The sequence below is a fragment of the Pterocles gutturalis genome, unplaced genomic scaffold (genome assembly GCF_000699245.1).
Source record: "Pterocles gutturalis isolate BGI_N339 unplaced genomic scaffold, ASM69924v1 scaffold8873, whole genome shotgun sequence".
Classification (NCBI taxonomy): Eukaryota; Metazoa; Chordata; class Aves; order Pterocliformes; family Pteroclidae; genus Pterocles; species Pterocles gutturalis.
The window spans coordinates 25,829-48,236 of NW_010120438.1; the positions used below are offsets into that span (position 1 = coordinate 25,829).

General features: G+C 37.4%; 2 protein-coding genes across 2 annotated transcripts in view; one reads left to right on the forward strand and one right to left on the reverse strand.

Moving 5' to 3' along the window:
• The window catches only part of DNAJC24 (DnaJ (Hsp40) homolog, subfamily C, member 24), a 28,160-nt gene extending 24,838 nt beyond the window's left edge, over positions 1-3,322 (forward strand). Inside the window, exons 3-4 of the mRNA XM_010076904.1 lie at positions 2,199-2,267; positions 3,132-3,322. Coding sequence (XP_010075206.1) covers positions 2,199-2,267; positions 3,132-3,256 — 194 coding nt within the window. The 3' untranslated portion in view covers positions 3,257-3,322. The remainder of the gene's footprint in view (positions 1-2,198; positions 2,268-3,131) is intronic.
• Positions 3,323-4,090: 768 nt separating this feature from the next.
• On the reverse strand, positions 4,091-21,950 carry IMMP1L (IMP1 inner mitochondrial membrane peptidase-like (S. cerevisiae)). The gene is made up of 5 exons (XM_010076905.1): positions 21,809-21,950; positions 20,525-20,613; positions 19,468-19,594; positions 8,951-9,061; positions 4,091-4,255 (listed from the first exon to the last, which is right to left on the reverse strand). The coding sequence occupies exons 1-5, from the start codon at positions 21,911-21,913 to the stop codon at positions 4,187-4,189; spliced, it is 501 nt and encodes a 166-aa protein (XP_010075207.1). The 5' UTR covers positions 21,914-21,950; the 3' UTR covers positions 4,091-4,186.
• Positions 21,951-22,408: the final 458 nt, after the last annotated feature.

A 22,408-nucleotide genomic window follows, 5' to 3' on the forward strand; every position in this document is an offset into this window, starting at 1 on the left:
GTTCCTCGATTGTGTGCTAAGCTTGGAGACTCACTCAGATCGAGAGGACTAACTGAAAATGTACGGCTTCTAAGATAACCAGTAAGACTCTTGCTGACTTGAGCATCAGACTGGGAATAACAATCTCCGTTCAGGCTGGGAATTGTATGAGTGATTAAATTTGCCTGTTGATTTTTTTTTATTATTATTTTTAAAATTACAATTGCAGTCATGATTTAGAAAAGCTTGGTTGAAATTCTGTTTCCTGGGCTTCCTACGTCTGGAACAGAAGAGAGGGTAGACTTCTCCTTAGCCACCTTTCTTCATTACTTCATGAGTAATTTCACTTCAGGAAGTACGGTAACCTCCACGAATTTGTGTCTCCCCAGTTCTCTTTGTGGTGTCGTATCGTCCGTGTGCCCTTTTTGTATTTCCTACCAGCAAGACACGACCCAGAGCTCCACCTCCAATCCCATAAAGCTTGTTCTGAGTGAAATCCTGCTTCATGAGTTACACATAGGAAAGCCTGGTTTCTTTCTAACTCAGTTTTTTTGCTAAGCTTAGGGAAATCTGTTCTTTGTGCAACCAAAGAGACCACTTTCCTTTGTGAATTTTTCTTCCAAGTATTAAAACCAGGTGAAATAGGACTCACGCTGTTCTCACCGTTAGCAGTATTGTCATCTTCCACCACAGTGGAGAGAAGAACCTGAAGGTAGGTAGGTAGGTAGACAGACCGACTGAATTCATTTTGATCTCTGCTTTTTTTTCTTCCTCAAAAAAGCGGAGGAGGAATCTTTACTTCACACAAGGCCAGCTGGAGGAGAGGCCTCTGACTGGCGGTGTGGGTGTTTTCGGGACATTCACCATTCCTGTTCTCCTGTTTTGTAGCCAGAAGGCTGTACCAGACTAACACCAAGTAACGTCAGAGTTATTTGGTATGAGTTTAGACCATCTGACCGTTTATTTTGGACTTTACATGCAGTTAACTAATGTTCTGATCAGGTGTTAAGAAAAATGTTGTTATTTTGTAAAACTTTCTCAATAAAGACCTGATTTAAACCTTAAATAAGCACTAAGCTCCTGAGTCTTGCCAAATCTGAGGCATTTCTGTGCATGTGCTAAAGATCAGCTTTCAGGTGTTTCTCGTTCTTTAAAATACAGCATTTGGGGAGATGGAGCTTCCAGGTGTCAGGCAGCAGCTGGGAGGCTTTGTGCAGTAAGTTGTAAGGGGTTTATGTCCTTTTTTTTTTTTTAATTATCTTTTATGGCTTCACTTGTAACTTTGTTGACAAAATCTTACATTGTCAAGTTAAGTGTGAACTTTGCACATCAAGTATGAGTGTGTTGATAAATTGCAAAAAACAATTTGTATTTGTTTTACACAGTGTGCATTTGGTAATTCCAGTTGTATCGTACACTCTTCATTTCATGCTGTACTCGGTGGTGGAAGAATCCAGGGGATCAAATGGCAACAGATCTCACCGGTGCAGGCCAGAACCGACCTTTCTGTGCTGAGACTCATGAACGCTTGGCTAGTGTCCCCTAAAAGTGTTCTTCATTTACCTTTTGTTAGGAATATCTTTTTGTAGGAATCTTGGTGTTCTCTCACACAGCCCCAACATTTACTTGGTGTTTGTTGGGGGGTTTATGTGGCTTCTCCTTCCTAAAGGAGAATGGGTTGCCTAAGAGAGACTGTGAGGGCTCCATCTGTGGAGATATTTAAGATCTGCCCGGACACGGTCCTGGCAACCTGCTTTAGCTGACCTGCTAGTGCAGGAGGTTTGGGTTGGTGATCTTGAGATGTCCCTTTGACCTCACCCATTCTGGGATTTAAGCAGACATTCACCGTTTCAGCTTGTGGAAGGGTAGTTACAGCCAGGCTTTTAAAAGGTTATTCATATAAAAAAAAAAAAGTTTGCTTCTAATTTTGTGTCATTGTTTGGGATGTGCCAAAGTACTGGTTTTAGCAGTGTCTTCATTTCAGTAATACATCTTCATTATTTACTTCTCCTGGCTCCAGGAGGACATTTTCCAGCTTATGCAGAGCTACATAAACTAAAATTTTAAAGAACTGCATTTTTAACCAATAACGTGGTCTAGGTATGACTCTCTAGTAGGGACCCGATGGACTGCTAGGTATAGAAAACTCTTAATTTATCAGGAAGAAGTAAGGACCTGTATGTTATCAGGGCTGAACATCTGTCATGTTTTATTTACAGAAGATAACCTGACAAAAGAATGGCCACTCCATGCACAAATTTATCTTGAGGATATGTCCTGGAATGAAGGTATGAGTGCCTTACTACTTGTTCCCAGGGCCTTTCATTGTCACTGCAAATGTTTTCTATTTTTTCTGCATCTTATACCACTATGTTGTTGTATTGTAAATTCTACTTTTTTAATATTTTCCTCAGATTTAGCTATTCTGTTCTCTGTGATTATCTGAATGGAACTTAACTTTCTGTGATGCTTATTTGCATTCCTTCATCTCTTCTCCCCTCCCCATCCCCACTTGCAGTACCACTTTTCACCTAGCTCTCTTCTTGTAGTAGAATTCAGTATTTAAATTTCCAGATTCTTCCCAAATCTCTCAGGCATCTTCTTGCTCTTTCTGTGAAGGTAAAATGCAAGTGTTTTCGTACAGATTTTTTCTCATCTGACAGTGTGTTACTTCCCTCTTTTATATTACTCTAGCTTTTATTGTTTGTTTTTTTGAATGAATGGCTGATTTTTTTTTTTTTTAAGCTACAAGGGGAAAATCCTATCTACTTTCCTTTCTGCTGTTTTATTTTTGTTTCCTGTGTTAGCAGTCTGTTTTGGAGCCATCCTTGATCTGTCATATTATGACTAACACCCCTTAGTTTTTTTCTTTTAATACCTGTCTGTTTCACTGATGTGCACCTTTTTATTATTTTATTTTTGAAAGAGACTACACTGACCCTGGCTGTTTGGTGTAAGAATGCCTCACAGTCACCAAAACCTTTTAAGAGTATCGTTATTTTTTGAGCAATAAATGGTAGCACAGGTACTGGTATTTACAATCCAGCAGTGGGAGGACATTTGTTATTAAGAGCACTTTTGTGAAGAAAATCCAAAATAAATTCTTGATTCTTCTCAAGCACTAAAAGCTTTTTTGTTTTCTTTTTTGACAGATGAACAATGTTACACTCTCTCATGTCGATGTGGTGGGAACTACACTGTCTTCAAGAGTGAAACCAAAGACGTATCTTTGGTTTGTTGTGACACGTGTTCACTTGTTATCGAGATCCTTCAATGATTGTTTCAATCAAGCACATTAAGAGTTACAAAGTTTTAAAAAGACTGGACAAATGGGCCAGCATCTGCTAAAGAAATGTATGGTAAAGAAAAGGAGGGCACTACAAGAACGAGTTCAGTCAGGCTTGAGAAAGGCAGTGTGCCCATTTGCCAGCATAGCTCTGCAGACATCAGGCTTTCTTCCTTCTGCAGCTAAAGAGCTGGTTATTAAAAACCTCCAGAACAGAACACTAAGTTTGGCACAACTGGAATATATCTCATGATCTAAATGACATTTCTTTCCCAGCAAACAACAGAGTAGCTTATTTCAATCTCAGTCTGTATCAACTATACCTTGGGCCCTACCTCTTAGGTTAAATCCTGTTACCAGCTCAGATTACAAAATTTAATCAGGAGGCACACATGTGAGAATGCTTTGAAGATAATGAAGAGTAAGGTGCATTAATGGGAAACGGGAACATTTTCTATTTCTATGCTAAATATTTAACTTCATTAAAACCTCACAAGGACTTCAGCCTTGGAACGAGGTGGCAGAAACTCGCAGATCTATCAGGATGCTTCTCGGTACTGAGCAGCAGGTCCAGTGGCTATGCAGACTAGCTGCCAGACTACTTGCTAAAGCAGGCATAGCCTAGGTGTGGCTCTGAGTGTGTGACAACACAATGGTGCACTGTGCTTTCTTCATCCCTTGTTAACAGTCAGTGCTAACCTTGGCTTGTAATCCAAGCACTTACTGTGAATAGCCAGAGGAGACAAAGAGGCATATCATTTTTGTTGATGACAGCAGTATATCATTCCCACTTTCAAGTTAGATGTAATCTCAGAAGGAGACATCTTTGTCAAGTAATACTTGTGTTTATTCTAAACAAAAATAGTTCCATTGATTTTGGTAGAAAATATTATGAAAGCTGGCAATAGTCACTTAAATCTTTTAATCATCAAGAAATCTATGACCATTGGGGCTTGCACGTAGAAATCCAAAGTCATTCAGAGGCCATATCTGTAAAATAAAACACAGTTACAAGAGATTTTAATCACAACTCAAAGCTTAGTATTTTTGTTATTATTGTAAGCATTTAATAAACTGCATAATTTTTTAGCTCTTTGTGTGACAGGATAAAAGGATCTTTTTTCACCTGTTTCTTTTACTAGGAGTAATAAATAATATATATCAAGAGGAATCATTCCATGGTGGCTGGAGACAACACTGATTTATACATAACATGTTTTGCTCACAAATTACATTTTTTTTTCAGCCTTGGAAATAAATACATTCCTAGGAAATATCTTTCAAATTCAAGGTTTTCTAGCTTGTAAACCCCTTAACAACTTAAAAGACAAAGTATATATTTTTGATCCATCTAGGAGAAAAAATACCACGAACATTACCTCCCAGTGAAAGTAATGCTGTCAGGTGTACATCTGTATTTTCAAGACGGGCATTTGAACTGCAAACACCAAACCTTGGAAAAAAATTCCATACTCTTATAGGTAAGCTTATACCATGCAAATCCATATAAAGGGGTGGAGTGCCTGCCACCATCATGGGCTCTCAACCAAGGGGCTCCTCTGGGAAGAGGACTGCTATATGGAAAATGGAGAAGCACACATCATGACCAAGTCCAAGCGCAAGGGTCAGAGAATGACGCTCACTTTCTCGCCAGAAATTAACTATATAGCTGTTCACACTGCTGAATGTTCCCAGGACTACTTTCCTCTGAACACTCCCTAATTACATGTAGGCTGGTCTTGGGGGCAAAAAGAAGTAATGGGGAATCAAGGACATTCTTTTACACTTTGTCCTTTGTCTCCCTTGACTGCCTGTGTCTCTTCACAACACATTCTTTCAAAGATGGCACAAGGGGATCAGCAGACTGAAGCATGAATGCCCTCTGTGGCTCTAATCCCATAAAAAATCTCACAGCCTCTGCTCAAGATGAAGTGACCTAGACAGAGAAAGATGATACATTGCCTTGTTCCCAAAGCATCTGTCACTATGATATTTATCTGGCTCATTTTTCCTTAGAATTTGATCGTAAGGAAGGTATGCAGTCACCTTCCAGGAATAGCAACCTACTCTTAACTGAGTTCATGGAACAGCCACAGTGCAGGAGTAATCTTCTGAATTTAAAAGAGGAGGCACAGTGCCAAGGTTCAATATGTCAAACCCCATGACTTGTCCCCAGCACTAAAGACAATGATAGAACTCTCAGGCAGAGGCAGTTAAGGATGGATCAACTCACTACTAGACTGAGCCCATGCACTGCTAGAAGCTCTCTAGACTTGCCTCTGTCAGCCCCTTGCAGCACTGCGCTAAGTTGCCATCAGTTGGATTGTGCCCAGGCCCTTGAGAGGACAGAAGGATGAGTCATTCTCGGGACCTGAAGCTCTGTGGGTCTGAAAAAGGCTCAAAGCTCTCTTGTGCAAGTACCCTAGAAAATACATACCTTTTTTGGCATGTGCAGTTAGGGAAGAGCATGATGAACATCTGCTGATGTACAGAAATATACAGAGGTAACGTCTTGTCTCTGTGTATAGCAGACAGTGAGCTCCACACAGATATACAGAGATATGAACGAACAACAGAAGCCTATTTGTGATCTTGGTTAGAAGCAAAGCTATGGAATCCGAGGCTCTCCAGAGGGCCTATGCTAAGCAAACAGGAGTAAAAGGAATAGGAATATCCCATATTACAAATCTAAGCTGATCTGAGTAAGGGCCCAGAGAGGTTTCTTACACCATTCAGTACAGCAAAAATCTCATTTCAGGCGACTCAAATCACACCTATTGCAACTTGACTTTCTTGCTGTGAAAGTGATCGAATCAGTTTTAAACACTGTTTTGACAATTCAGTTTCAAATCCATTATGGTAGTTTTAGTGGTAGAGTTAGAATGAAAATGATGTTTTATCTGGTCTGCATGCAGGAGAGGGTGTGAGGAACAGTACTCATGGCTGGAAAGGCGATGGAACAAGCCTTCTCTGTGGAACAAAGGCTTGCTACTGTGTGTAGCAGTTCCCAAGTCTTTTAAAGTTATGACAGAAGTTGACTGTGACTTGTTCGTTCACACTGGCTAGTCCAATTAGCAGCTATTTCCCCTTCCCCTCTTTGGTTTGGCCTACATAGATTTGATCTGATGGATGGGGGATAAATGGGGCTAACTAGCTCTTTTGAAGATACACTGCAGGTCTATGCTTGACATGGAAGTCCAGGGAATGCACGGGATATCCTACCTAGCACAGGATGAAGCATGAGTTCTGTCAAAGCGGGACTCCTTAGGCTTTTACTGAATTTGCAGCTACCTTGATTTCAGTGGCCTTTTTATGGAATGAACTAGTCTCTCAGCATGGCTGTTGATGTGGTGGCAGGGAGGGAAACAGGCAGATATAATTCAGTATCATTATTTCTGTATGGGTTAAAAACTAGTGCACCAACATTGGCTGAGAACCTTAGGTCTAAACTTCACAGATAGGCTAGAGAGAATTAACATTTATGTTTTGCCAAGAATAGGTTACCTAAACAAACTTGGTACAAGCTCACTCTCTTCTGTTGAAATCCATTACTTCCAAATTAAATTTGTGTCTTTTCATCCATTACTAAAAATGTAACTTAGCATTCAAAGGCACTGTTACATCAGCTTCTCCAAAATCCACTTTAAGATAAAGCCACATAAGCTTCCACTCTCAAGGCAGTAAAAGATTTTTCATGAAAGAGAAACCAAACCTCTAGCAGACTACATTAAACAGCACACATAGTTTCTTAGCCAGTAGTCTACTAATTAGCTACCACCATGTGGACTAGCTGTATTCTGCTGCCTTTCACTGTAATGTTCAACAGCAACAGACAATAAATAGCACGATCACGGTATTCTAATGTGAATTACCATAAACAACCCAAACTATAAACACTCACTTGAAGAATAAACACATTTTTGCTTTTGTTAGACACCATATACTTAAATCTCATTAAAATGTTAATAACCACTACGCTATGCACCATCATAAAACAACTGCTATAAAATTGGGTTACATAATTATTTTGATTAAGTATCAAATGATTGCCTACTATCTTTTTAAACAGACAATATTCTGGAGTCCTAAAGTACTTCTTCAGTATGTAAGATCTGTGTGTAAGTTCCATTCATTTTACAGCATTTACTGTGTGCTAAATTTGGGGTTCAGTCCTGTCAGGTTTTCATTAAAGTCTCTCAAACATCCTCCTTGTTGAGGTACAAGCTGGACACAAATGTATTGCTGTGGAAAGATGCTGTGAATACTTATGGCTGTACATAGGTTCATAATACGTAATTATTTGCTAACAGTCCCCTTAAAGTACTAAACAGCAAGTTTTCTATACTAGTATATCACTTGGAGAATTTTTTTTCAGATACAGTATTAATACCACATTCTTATTAAGAGGGCTGTCAGCATATTAGCATCATTTATATTTAAGCAGTTAATCCAAGCTAAAACTGGGGTCATAAAAACAGCCCCATTTAGCAACAGCATTTTTTCCTCTGGTGTATATGGTAAGGCAAACAATACAGAGAAGGAACAGAGGGCACTCAATAAACACGAGGGAAGAACTCAAAGCAAATGCTATCCAGAAAGAACAGAGGTCAGACAGAACTTGGTGGTGGGGCTGAGGGGGACATGTTATTTGAGGTTTAGGAAGCAATTAGAGACTATGGTCAATAGCTGCAAGGTTTTTAGAAAAGTCCTAAGTTGTGTTCATAAAAACTGTAAGTTACATGTATAAAACTTTCTTAAATTGGAAAGACCTAATCTTCCCTGTGTATGTAATGCAGCTGTGCTAAATTATGTTTTTCTGGATGTGATGCAGTATATGGAGAACAGTTTTCAAAACCTTTTTTTATTGTTCTGAATGGCACCATTTTAAATCTAGCTTTCTAAAAGCTGGTGCATAACTCTAATACGTACTCCCCTGCTTCTCAGATTAAACTTTATATGGAGAGGAAATTGTGTTAGTTTCTTCTTTTTGGTAAATGAGTAAATTAATAAAGTGGATAATATGAAGAAGTAATTTAGCGTGAAATAAAGCTGCAGAATTGTTGAAACAGAAGGAGAAGGAACCATGGAGGTTTATACAATACAATATTAATTCAAAGCTTTTTTTTGTAATAAAAAAGTGTTAGACAATTACAGTGGAGCAGTGGCTTTACTGTTAAGGCTTTTTCACAGACTTGGTTTAAAAAGCAGCAAGGCCAACCTACATGACTAAAGTACATATACAAGTCCTACAAAGATAACCTTTTCCTCCATCTTGTTTTTTGAACTATGGAACTACCCTTATATTACAGCACAACAGTGCAATATGGAGCTGCCCTTTTCTACCATTTTGCAGAGGCAAGAATCAAATCAAGGATGGAATGTATATCCGTACAGTAGTGGGGGTAGGGGTGTGTGTGTATGTTTGTGTTGTTATCAGGTTTGGATTTGCTTGTAGAATAATTCATTCAGTTTTCAGAGGCAGTGACTGCTCAAAAAACAAGTCCTCCCTCAAAAAAACCCCACCATTGTTGAATTATCCTTTTACAGCAAGTGGCCGTTATGTTCAAGCTTTCCTTTACATTTACTTTGGCCAGACAGTTAAGGAGGCTAGTTTTAATACCCAACACCCAGGCACTAAAAATGTATTAATACAACTATCTTTAGATACCATAAAGATATATATACCTTAAAACAAATGCGTCCTCTTATCAGTCCGTAAGGAACAGGTCCGTAGCACCTGGAATCTGTAGAATTCCTGAGATTATCACCTTCTAACCAGACATGTCCTTTAGGCACCTATGATTAAGCAAGATTGAAATGTAAAAAGAAAACAGAATAGAATGATATTAAGCATAGTTTGCCTTACAATATATTTTCTGTGTTCTGTATTTCATAACTATATAATGAACTAATTTTTTATCAAATCTAGAAAGACATAGTGCCAGATTTGGAGGGATGAGGAGTGCTCCAAAAGTATCTGTTCTATCATGTGCTCAAAAACCAATGGTTTGCAACAAAAAATCCAAAATGAAGATGTAAGAGGTTAGACCAATGTGACAGGGTCATTAATTTAATAGACTTCAAAAGAGGTCATTAGGATGTTGACTGAAAATCTGCCCTCCTGTCTCAGTAACAGCATGAACAGGGCAGCCACACACTCATCAACATCCTGGGGCCAGCACCAAGGCTAGACCTGTTAGTAGATTCATGATGAACTAACTGGTAATTGATTGTGACATCAATTACGAATAATCTCATCATTTTATCGGAGTAGGCTTGTCAAAGTTCTAATTAAGATCACAGTTCATTCTATGTGCAGGCAGAATCCACAACACATTATATTGCAATAATGATGATCACAAAACAGCAAATCCCTTTTTATAATTTGAAAATTAATGATGGTGACCTTATACTATATGACAAAGACCTTTCATTGCCTATATATATTATGCATTAACCATGTTGCGTGCCATAGATTAATGGCATTCACTGACTGACTCAATGACAAAATGAGAAATAGCAACATAGCTGTATAAGAGTATAAATCTTTCCTATATTAAAAAGTTGCTACTGTAAGTCTTAAACTAAGATTTCCGCTTGAAATATACACTATTTTGATATGTTTTTTTCAAAACACTTTGGATGTAAATAACTTCTTACAAGTTACCAAATAAAATACTTAATAATTACTTTTCTAATCTGTTTTTGTTTCTAAAATTCTAAACCAGCCTGAAAATTTAAAAGTGGCAACATATTCTCAATCTAGATAATGTTTAATGTGGACTTTAAGTTAACATACATTTTTCCAAAACCAAATATGTACTTGAAACATTACTATGCCCACAATTCAGATGAAACTCAGAGTTGGAGCAGTATAAACATTAACGTTTTAGAAATAAGCCACATGGACTCAGAAATACAATAGTCTACATGTACAGACTAAACAAAATAAAATACCACTTTAGGAGTAAAGTCTGGATGTAAACCAGTAAAAATAAAACCAGGTCCTCCAGATAAACATTTGAGGAAAATGCAGTTGAAGTGTATTGTTGGTACTTACAGGTATCTGGCCAGGTAACACTTATGGGGAACCTTGTGTTTAAAAAAAGCCTTATAGGCTCTTGCTTAGTCACGCTCCCACCTGCCTGGTCCCAGGCCAGGATCTGAGGACAGCACATTACCCGACAGTCCCTTTTTTGAGCTGTGGCAAATGTATATTGTTTCTCACCTTCCCCGATTCACAGGTAGAACCCGAAGCTCATCTGTTGCTATGTGAAATAAGGACCCACTCATAACACAAGTAGATCCAAGCACTTCTAGTCCTTTCCATCTTTCTTCTATGCTCCAAAAGTATAAAAAATAAGGTGCTTTTGCCATCTGTGGCATAGCACTTACTACTTCTAATACTAATTACTTGTCTAAAGAAGATGTTCAAAGTTTGCATTCCAGATACAACATTTGCAATAAAGTATATTCCTATATCCTGAAATTCACCACTTAGGGTAACTTTTGTAGTTCTCCATGGAAGGTATGACAGGACCCTATACCTCTAAATTTGTCGTTATGAGTACTGTCACAATGCTTGATTCATCTAGGGATAATGCAGTGTAATACCTTTGTATGGTGCCTGTCCATCATCTAGGCATTTCACTACAACCTAAAATTAAGACAAGCAATAAAAATCACATGAATTACAGGAAAATGTAAAACCAAATACCAGTGACAGGCCATAATCATTAATTTAAAAAAAAAAATAAAGTTGTTTACACCCCTTGAAATAAAGACTAAAGCCAGAATCCTTCAAGGGTTTATGCACCAAACTATTTCTAGACCACATCACTGATTTCACATTGAGTAAAGATAACTTTGAGTATCAACCTTTGCAGAATCAGGACCCAATCTGAAATGCCTCAAAGTCATGCAAGCACAGTAGCTGGGAATAAGATACATATTTAACCAAAGAAAAAAAATAACTATTGAAAACTTATAGTAAGAATATATTAATTACACACCAATAGGCTGCTACTGCTAAAAACCCAAGGCAATAGGAAAGCACTTGCTTGACAGTTCACAACGTTGCATTTTGGCCTCCAACCATGGACCTCTTAGCCAAAATTAATTGTATCTAAGAAGTAAAACTGAAGTCACAGTTACCATTACTACACAGAGAAAGACTGTGAATACTAAAAATACTGACAAGGGCCAAAAGCATTTAGCTTAGGCTGGGCAGCAGTTCAGTTCTCCCTTGCACACAGGCCAGGACTAAGGTGTGAAAGTCTCCCAAGGCCACCAAGTGAATGTTCACAGAACTAACGTGTGGGTCACATGCAGAACCTGCAATTGCGCAGCAGTGCGGGTTCATGTGAAAACACACTGCCTCTGACAGCCCACAGACTCGCTTTGCCTCAGCAACCCTTGTGCCTCGGGTTTTGTGCAGATTATCTGAGGATTTATTTCCAAGGAACAGCAGTTCTCAGGCAGAACCGGTTACCGGAGGTGCAGCTGATATGCATGAGAATACAGGGCACTGATCAGACACAACCTTCTCCCTTCCAAGGCTTTGAGGGCTCTAGTACAGAGCAGAGAGACCAGAAGAGCAAGATTATAATTTAAAACAACTGAGTTTGTAGCAGTATTTTATTCTGTTTCAGCTCAGATAAATAAGCATCTTTCCCTGCAACAAACCAGCTCAAATTCCACGGCTGTTGTCATTTACTTAGTGGTACAGTTAAAGTGGCAAAACTGAAGCACAGGTCAGGTATTTGATGTGTACTTCCTAGCATAAAACATTAGTTTACATAAATGTGCGGGGGAGATCAACGAAGAATTATTTTGGTCTTTTTACACGATGCCAAACTTTGTCCTTTGAGTAATCTCACTAACTTCAAGAGATTAGATGCCTGTGCTGCATTAACTGGCATGCTAGAAAACTCATATACTGCAAATAAGATTAACAGATTAAATTATCTGCCTCAAAAATGTCCCTAAACCCAACCAAATGAAAAAAAGGCTTTGGTGGTTTGAGTTGTTTTTTTTTTTGTTTTGGCGGGGTTTTTTTGCTTTGTGATTTGGGGGAACTTTGCGGGGGGGAGGTACTAAAGATGGAGAAATAGGGATTTTTAATAAATAAATGGAGAATTATAAACATTAATTTCTCGCAATCTCTCCTTTTGGAATTCCAAGCAGTCTGTGTTTGTCAAAGAACATCAGCATGTACAATCAGCTGGGAGTAGATGAAGTTTGAACTTTCATAAGGTCACAGGTATTCATATCACCTCCAGCAGTATCAAAGTTTCAAACTTAAGAAGAACTTTAAATCACTCCCATCTTTTCTTTTCAGTTCAGAGGCTTCCTTCTTGAGCTATGATAAGAACTAATCTCAGTGCTGCACAAAAGAAAAAAGTCTGCAAGTTCTCATCTATCCCTACTAAGGTCTATTTAAGTGCCTCCTACTTTGGTACAAGCAACAAATGTAATTGCTTCATGGCCTGCGGGTGTTCATTTAACAAAAGCAGCTTTTGTGAATAAACCGCAGGTGTTACCTTTCTTGATTAAAGTGAAATATGATGAAAGAATCTACAATATCAAATGACAAATTTACTAAATACTGATTAAATTGCCTTATTTAAGTAAATTGCATCTAGTTAGGATAAAATAGATACCACAGAAATGTGTGAGTTTGTTTTATCACTCTATACTTAAAGTCTCATGGAACTATTCCTTAATCCTTTATTTATTAACCCAGAATCAAGAGTGAATAATGCTTAACAGATACTCTTTTTTAATGATCCAGTTGCTCTAGGCACCATTTCTGTAGGCTTGTTCATATTAAGGCTGACATCTATATAAAACTCAACAACATTAATTAGCTTAATATTTTCAAAATCAGCATAAGCATTTACATTTCCCTTTTTTTTTTTTTTTTTTTTCCTGGAAAATGCTATGAAATGGTAGCAACCACACTGGAACTTTAACAGTAGAGCAGATCTTAAGTCAAGATCTTCTAAGTATCACTAAAGGCTGTATTACCTGGAATTTAATACTTCTTAAAAGAATGTAACAGAATGAATTTACCTTGAATTCCTAGGTACATCCAAAGAGTTTAGCATTTTCCTTTTACTTACTGAACAGTTTAAACTGCTTATGAATAAGACATAATGTACTTGGCCCAGTTGGTTTAAATACACATATTCAAAAGAATACATTATGACCTTGGTCCAGATTATTATGAGAAAAGATGACAATGAAGCACTAACAGGTTTTTATGCAGAAATTAAATTCACTGTGATGAAATATTTATATTATAAATTCATTCTCTATATTAAGTCATTGGTTGTTTTAGTATAAAAATTATAAAAAGAGATGAAGACTTAAGTTTTTAAATTAATTATTAACCAATATTAAAATTACATAACCTTCAATGGTAGCAATGTTAACTCGTATACTGCAAGGAAACTAAAGTCTATTAACTTAGATTTGAATTTGTAAGATGTTTTTCTCTATCATGCAAGGATATCAGTTGAGTGTTGTTCTTTAATAAAAATTTGGGGAAGCTGCTAGAGTAATCTTTCAAAGCATTCATCGGTTATTTGAATGTTTGGTTTCTAATCACTGTCGCTCCTTCTAAGCTTTGTGTAACGCACCAATAGCTACTGCTCTTCCTGAGCTTGCTTACTTGGGACTTAGAAGGTTTGATCACTGCACTCATTGCTTTATGGGAAAGGTCACTAGTTTTGAAATTTTCATGTTTTACAGATGTTCATAGTCCAAAACTTTCAAAAACAAATCTCCTAGCTACATTTAGGAACTCCAGAAAAAAAATTCAGAGACTGTTATTACCTTTCTTGATTTACACAAGAGCGATATTTTTAAAGAAACTATTTATTACAGTTCCAGCAAAGATTATGAAGCAGTTTGCACAGACCTTTCTCACAGCAATCATTAAGAAGGATTTGATTCTTTTCTTCTCCAGAAAACAGATGATGTAACAGGATCGCCCTAAAGTATAGGTTTGAGAACAAAAAACCTACGGGATCAAATCCCAACTGGAAGTTCCTGGTTAAAACACAAACCCCATTACCATCACTGGTATGCCCTGGACAAAGGCATACCCGTACAGAGCAAACTAGCTAATAAGCCTGGTAGCTACAATGGCCAACAAATACTCTAAGCAGGGTTAAGGAATCTTAAAAGTATCATCTGCCAGCACCATCAGCAGTGACCTGAATCACTGCTAATCAATCCCAGGCCTCAGCTCTGCAGGATCTCATCACTTAAGACAGCCAGAAGGCCCAAGCTAGGACATATAGCAGGGGAAAAAAATGAAATAGGTCCTTCATTCAGACATGAAGCTGATATACGCAGACTAAAACTTGTGCTCAAAACCTTCAGTGAGTCCTCGAGTAGTTGCTTTCATCATCCTGAGCAGCTTCCAAGGACTTATCACTGAACTTGGAGCAGAGGAAAAAGAGAATCATAAGATCCTGAAGGTTCAAACTGATCTGACCAGTACAGCCAAGACTGTATTCCACAGCAGAAAAGCATCTGGTGCTATAAATTCAGAAATGAATGATCCTCAGATCAGTGAGGAGCTTTCTTTATGGTTTTCCTTCAGGAATTAATTGGCTGAACAGAAGAACCAAGGGAATGTCTCGGAGGATAAGCTATGGTGAACAGTACCAGTGCTGCTGTGTCAAGTCATGCCACTCATATGTTCTTGAAATATCAAAAGCAAAACTGTAAAGGTAGAAAGACCAATCCACTCGAGCAGAAGGAAATATTGGGAAGTAGATTGATAAAATTATGTGTTTCTTTCCCTTGAATAATTTAGTTTTGACAAATCAGAGTTTTTGATTTAAAATTACTTCTCAGAAGATTCAAGATGAGCTCTAGTGATGAACTCTCTGTACCAGGATACAGAGGGATATGCAAACTGAACAAATCTGCAAACAGAACAGATAAGCCAAATCACTTCTCCTTTCCCACAAGACCTTTAGCATACCTGCTGCTTAAAATTATGAAATAACTTTCTTTGAAGCCTCTAGAATACTAGAAGTAAGAACAAGAAGAAAGACTAGGATATTTCTTCTCTCTGATGGCAACTATTAAAACTTGGATTACTGAAATACTAAACTATGAGTGTAAACTACTGAGTAAGATACTAAGGACAAAGGAAAAATAACTAGTGTTTGAGAACTTTATTTTTAATTGCTATCTAGGATATTTTAAAGAGACTATCCAATGGTACTGAGTGCTTTGAAATATCAAGCCACTCTTCAGTGTCTTACATTGTGCATCCAAAATCTGTAGTACTGTCTAGTGATTAAGATATTGTGATGTTTACATTAACATCACGTTATTCTAAGTACCCACATAATATTCTTACTGCATTTGACAAGGACTGTTTAAGAGTTAATAGCGCTGTGTGGACCACTTCCCTGATCTGCAAACACAGTAAGATGCATTATCTTTGGAATTATGTTAGCTCTGGAGTTAACCACAGGATGAAGAGATGCCATCTCCGCAATGAACCTCCTTTTAGCACAAGGTAAACATACTTCCCCCACATCAGCGAGTCTCACAGCATTAGTAGTGTGTTGTGATTGATTACCAGCAGAGTGTTGCTGAGATATGGATGTGTATCTCAGCTTTTTATCACTATGACTTGCAAAAGGCAGTTCCTTATTTACAGACTCTAGCTGTATTAAGTGACATTATTAGGTACTACTTTTGTTTAAGTGACACAAAGGCTTAGCATATTGGTGGTTTATGACATACAAGCTGTTTTAATCTGATGATTTACCCCTCACATTTTCAGTCTGTAAAAAGGAGCTGCAGCACAAGAACATATGGTACTGAAGAAATTAAAGCTAAAGTAAATGGCATTAAAACAAATTCAAATATACCAATAGGATACTCAATCTCAGTTACAAACCTGGATCTGTATTAAGACTTTTAAAAAGTGGAAATAAAAACCTAAATATGAAAATTAACCTTACAGGTGTTTTTTTTAAAGACCATTTCAGGGGTTTACTGGGATTGAGTAATTTCCTTATTAACCCTTATTATTTAGATCTTATAGCTAAACTAATAAATCCATAAAGATCTATTTTAATAATTGAAACTAGGTCTGAATACCACATTATTAAAAATTACTTGTCAACCTTTTTAACTTTTGGGTTCATACCACATTGTTTCTGATACAGTAATTATGCCTAATGCTCATATTCCATACCAAATATCAACAAAAAGGCAATGAAAATTTACAATTTCCTAACCTTGTAATACTATAGCATCTTACTCAGAAATTTCATTATCCTTTTCATGTAAATAGGAAGATTCCCCTCATTATTGTTCTGCATATAAACTCCAATCTCTAGCATATGAAGCATCATGTATCATAAAGGGTCTAAAGAGATTCCTAATGTACTTAAATTACAATTTAAGCACGTGCTTAAGTTATACCAATCAATTTGATATGTGGGATTAGTTCCATCAGCTTGTAATCCAACAATGACTCCATCAAAGACAGTTTTTTTGGTACAGCCTTACACTTAGTACACACTGACAAAAATATTTTTTCCTCATATGTGTAATACTTCAGGTAAGTATAGCACCAGAAGTGTTTTTATACCACTATAAAGACTTCCACATAACTGCCACTGCTACACTGCATTTCTACTCAACCGAAATACCTTTCTTCAGAACAACTTATTCAACTTATGATTTTTTTATTTTTCTTTTTTATTATAGCTTGGAAGGTTGGTTTGTTTTTCTTTTAATCTACAGGTATCCACTTGGTTGTCTGCAGCAATAAAGTATCTCATCTGTGTAATTTTACAGAGAGCGAACTGTAAACAGGGTTTTCCATTCTCCTATCTATATACATAAGCCATTCTGAGAAGTATATTCATGAATGAAACAGGATTGGAAGCAGGATCTGATTTTAGCATTCCCCTAGGCTTCAGAATAAGAATCATGCATGATAGTGCTTCTAAGCACAAAAATCCCTAACTTAAAATCTGTGAAATATGCCAACACTAACATTGACCCAGTCAACGCAGAATAAGCACAATGCCTACTAACATGACTGCAAGGACTCTCCTTTTGGGGTGACACAGCAGCTGCTTAGAGGTGGTTTCACTCTCAGCAGGGTTCAGTATGTCGTACTGCGGTTATTCTGACATCTCCAGTAACTGGCTAACTCCGAACATCAGCTAGCAAACACCAGCAAAGAATGAAGCAGAGGTTCAAACTACCTAATTAGGTAATATTTCTGGCATCTGATACTTTGTATTTACTGTACGGTAATAATTTTGCAAACATGACAGTAACTATTCACTATCACTCCCCAACAGGGGACAACTTAGTCAAGGAAAGCTGAGCAGTTCCCTGTAGCAAAAACAATGACTCCTCTGACTCTACACACTTTGGAGTTACTGCATTCATGTATCACTCAGAGAGTTCTCATTAAAAAAAAAAAAACCAAAAAAAAAAAAAAACCCACACACTAAACACCACAACCAAGCAGTTAGTAGCCTAATATAAACAACAAAAGTCATGACAATTCCTGGGCTTTGCTCACCTAAGGAGTGCCTGCAATTGTGCCTGTCTGGCAGCCAGACACCCCAGGCAGCACTTTGGCCCCTTCTCAGTTTTAACAATCTTTTTTTCAAAAACCCAACTCAGGTTAATTCTTCTCAAGGGAGTAGCAACAAAACGTCAGTTCTTTGTACATGTGCTGCTGCTATTTGCTTTAAAGAATTTTGTGTTTGAATTAAAAATGCATAGCAGAGTGATTCACTAAAATAAGGAATCTGATTAGACAGTTACACAAAGACATGGATCACTTTTTCCCTCCCCAACAAGAACAATTTACTTAGTGAATAATCCAGTGTTAATTATGAGTGTAAAGTGCAGATATCTATGTTGAAAATAGACTCTTCTGTAAAGGAAGTGTTGTCCTGAACAGATGGAAAGATCTACCTCTTCAACAACCACTAAAAATAGGAGGAAAACAGATGTGCACTAGCAAACGAAAGCATTTCCATTTAGATCATTTCTCCCCCTAGCTACAAGTTGTGATGTAAGGACTAAGAAAGCTTGCACGTCACTTTGCTGTCTTTCTGCACATTAGCCTTTATGAAAAACATACACATATGATCCTCTCATCCTCCTTACATTTTGCATTAAAATTAAAGACAAGAAATCTTGCACCTGGGGTAGAAATTATTCTGCTGGGTATTCATTTGATTACCTCAGGGTTTCCAGAAAGGCTGACATCCTGTTAAGTACAAATCTTTCCTGAACTTCCTTTTCAAGACTAAGACAAGTGAGGAACATCTCAGTTGGAAACTCCGTTTGCATCTTCTGTCAGCGTTCACAGAATTTGGGTTTCCACTTCAGGGCATTCTGCTCTGGGAAATTCATATTTCATCTACATTGCTACTCCCACAGAAGCTAGAAAATTTCTTCAACATGGTAAGAAAGGTGGGTTGTGGTTCTTTGGGTTTGTTTTTTTTTACTTTTTTCCTTGGTTAAATGGTAACACATAGATTTATGGAAAAACTAAATGCTCTGTCCTCCCCTTCAAAGCGTAACAGAGAACGAGTTCCTTCTTTCTTTCCATGGATGACAGAAGTGTAAACAGGAGCTCCAGTGGTACTGGTGCTTGATCAGAAATGCAGGTTAGAGGCAGGTGCCTGAAATGTCTTGCCTCAACACTGGAGTGGAAGAAACTTCAACCTCTCACAACAGGGTACGAATCGCACCCTAGCTTTCTGGCCTAAAATATATTTTTGAAAGCAAAATCCTCAAAGCTTTTGCAGAGACAATATTTTCACTTCTTAGTGTTTACAATACAGGAACAGTTTTGCCTTAAGACCAAACCCTTGACTCTGCTATCTGTACTGCACTTTATGCAGAGAATTTGAGATGACTCTTCCAGGGAAGAAGACCTAAGCAAAGGGCAGAGCAAAAACATCGTCTGCCCACACTTCCTACAGAGACAAAAGACACTGAGAAAGACAGCTTGCCATAAACAGAGTTTACAAATTACAACATTCTACTGTATGTATACAAGACAAAGAAGAACATCACACTTCATGATTTATTATGATACTCAAATATTACAAATTCTTTACAGACTACCAGGCCTACTTAAATAATGATCAATTTACAAAGGAAGAAACTCTAATACTTACATAGCTGTGACTCTTAAGGAAATCTGAAGGGTTGCTTGTGCAGACTTTATCCCCTTCCAAGCCAATTACTCTTTTACAGATATTTGATTTGGGGTCATTTGGGCTTTTCGCAATTACAATATCTCCTCTGAGAGGAAAAAACAGAAACAAAAACAAGAACTTTAAGTACAAACTATTTGTCATGTGCATCATACGTGTATGCATACATGTGCATCAATGTGTATACTCCAAAAATATTCAGGTACATTAAAGACACTTCTTTCTGCTGAAAATTGTCTACAATTTTGGTTTCTTCAGCTTTACCCAGGGTATAATTCTACACAGTTTTTATAGTACATTTGTAAAGATTCCTTGTTATTTAGATCATTTATGAAACATTAAGACTACATTTTAATCGACAATGCTCTGATGAAGTTAACAGCACTTAACTTGACCCTGTTGCTGCATAAATATGGAACAGAATAGATTCCATGTTCCTAAATGTTATTGACCAAATGTTATTCTTCCAATGGAACTTCAAATGTCTAATCTGAGGTTGTAAAACCTTATATTACTTTTGCCTCTGGATTCTATACATTAGATTACACAGCTAAACAGTCCACAACAAAATGGGCGACGGCCTTGAGCCTACTGTGCTCTACAACACAGTAAAAAAATGACATTTGATAATTGGTACTTATACCATTTGGTCACTTTCCTAAAAACCTATCTGAGCACAGCAATACCTACAGCTTGGTTTTCAAGCAAGACAAAGCTGCTTAAAAAGGAATTATATTCACCCAATAGAACTGTTTTAGGAAAAAAAAATGGGTATTTTTCCATTTTTTGGACAAAGCTGTAAAAAGTGAGATAGACTATAGCCTAAACGAATTCTGACAAGGTGTTTGATGGGCTGCATGTGCTAGTACTTTGACTTCTATCAGACACCATGAGAGGCAGTTTATGAAAAATTACAATTTAAAAGCAGAAGAACATATGCAAAATAAAGGACAGAATGTGGTAATTGACAAGCTCTGGCAAACAGAATGCAAAATCTAGTCTAAACAAAGGAGCATACTTTCGAATGCAATAAAAGTGGCGGCTAAGGTTCTCCGAAAAGACAATATCAGAATTTTGAATGGTTGGTTCCATTGAAGGTCCAGAACACTGCAAATTAAAAATAAATGAGAAAAAAAATTACTATTTCCAATTACTTTTATCTAAAATGCATTAATATTCAAATTATTTGCTAATGAATTTGAAAAGATGTCATGTAAAGAACAACTGAAAAAATGAGATCCTCGGAGGAACGCCTACTGTATTTAAAAAATGAGAGCAGCCTCCAGAGTGATTTGCTAATGAATTTGAAAAGATATCATGTAAAGAACAACTGAAAAAGTGAGCTCCTCGGAGGAACGCCTAATACATTTAAAAAATGAGAGCAGCCTCCAGAGTGTCTCTAACTCTGTTATAGCTCTGGATTTACTCAGGATTGGTCTTGAACTGCACTAGGTGCTACAAGCCCCTACAGATTCATTTCAGCACCTAATCTGCAGGAAATTATTAGAAGCAGCACTCAAAGCTCTGCCAGTTTACCCCTTTCTTCAGCCTCTGTAGAAGAGAATCATCACAGAAGCTGCAAGAGCAGCTCACAGCCAAACTCCACTGTTACAGCTCCGGATTTGCTCAGGATTGGTCTTGAACCGCACTAGGTGCTACAAGCCCCTACAGATTCATTTCAGCACCTAATCTGCAGGAAATTATTAGAAGCAGCACTCAAAGCTCTGCCAGTTTACCCCTTTCTTCAGCCTCTGTAGAAGAGAATCATCACAGAAGCTGCAAGAGCAGCTCACAGCCAAACTCCACTACGTCCACCAGCAGCATCTGCTGGATTTAGAGCCTGGGGAGGAGGGAGAGGGAGCATAAAACATCCAGAAATCTGCCCAGACTTGGAAACAGTATTTCCTATAGCATTACTAGTGACTCCAGTCTTTCTGGAAGAACGTACTATCTGCAAAATGCTTAATCATAGTTTCCCATTTGTTTCAGCAGTGCCTCAAGCAATAACTTAGCAAAAAATACGAATGCCTGAAGTACAGATAACTTTAATAAATGCTGGACCTGCCTCCAGGAAAACAGGCATTTACTAAACACTCTTTGAAAAAAACTTTAAAGAACATGAAGAAACCCGAAACATTGGCATTATCACACATAAAAGTTTCAGCATTATAGTTTTATTTTCTTTTAAATGTCATGAAAATGAAATTTACCACAACAATTCCTCCAAGGTACTCAAAGGCACAATGCGCTATGCAGCCATATTGCACAGTATACTTAAAATGTAATGAAAATGAAAAGTTACCACAACAATTCCTCCAAGGTACTCAAAGGCACAATGCGCTATGCAGCCATATTGCACAGTATACCCAAGAAACCGAAAGGTTTTTCCTAGGGCATTGCGAAGCATGGTACAGTGTTACGTCGTTCAGCTGGTTCTAGTCTACAGTAAAACAGAAGAATATCATTCATTTGCCATCGTACTAAAGTAACTGAAGCAAGTTTTACATTCTGCAAGAAACCTGTCCCCCAGTATCAGCTTCATCATGAACTAAAACCACAGCAAGATTTCCCTCATTTACTAACATGGGTCACTACAGCTTGATAAACAAATGCAGTAAGTTTAAAAAAAAAAAAAAAGGAAATAATAATACTGTGTATATAATATGCCCTACTTAATAATAAAATCTCCCTTTCTATACTTCATGATGTTTTGCTATTTAGCATTTATTTATAAAGAAAACAAAGATGATCATTCTTGGGGGAAAACGTTGTCTAGCAAGCTCCTTTCCTTGTTCCAAAAAGGATGAACTGGGTTTGGTTTTGGTGGGGTTTTTTATTGTTGTTGTTTTGTTTTTTTTACATAAAACATCTCCAGAATAAATCCACTTGAACCAATCTGCAA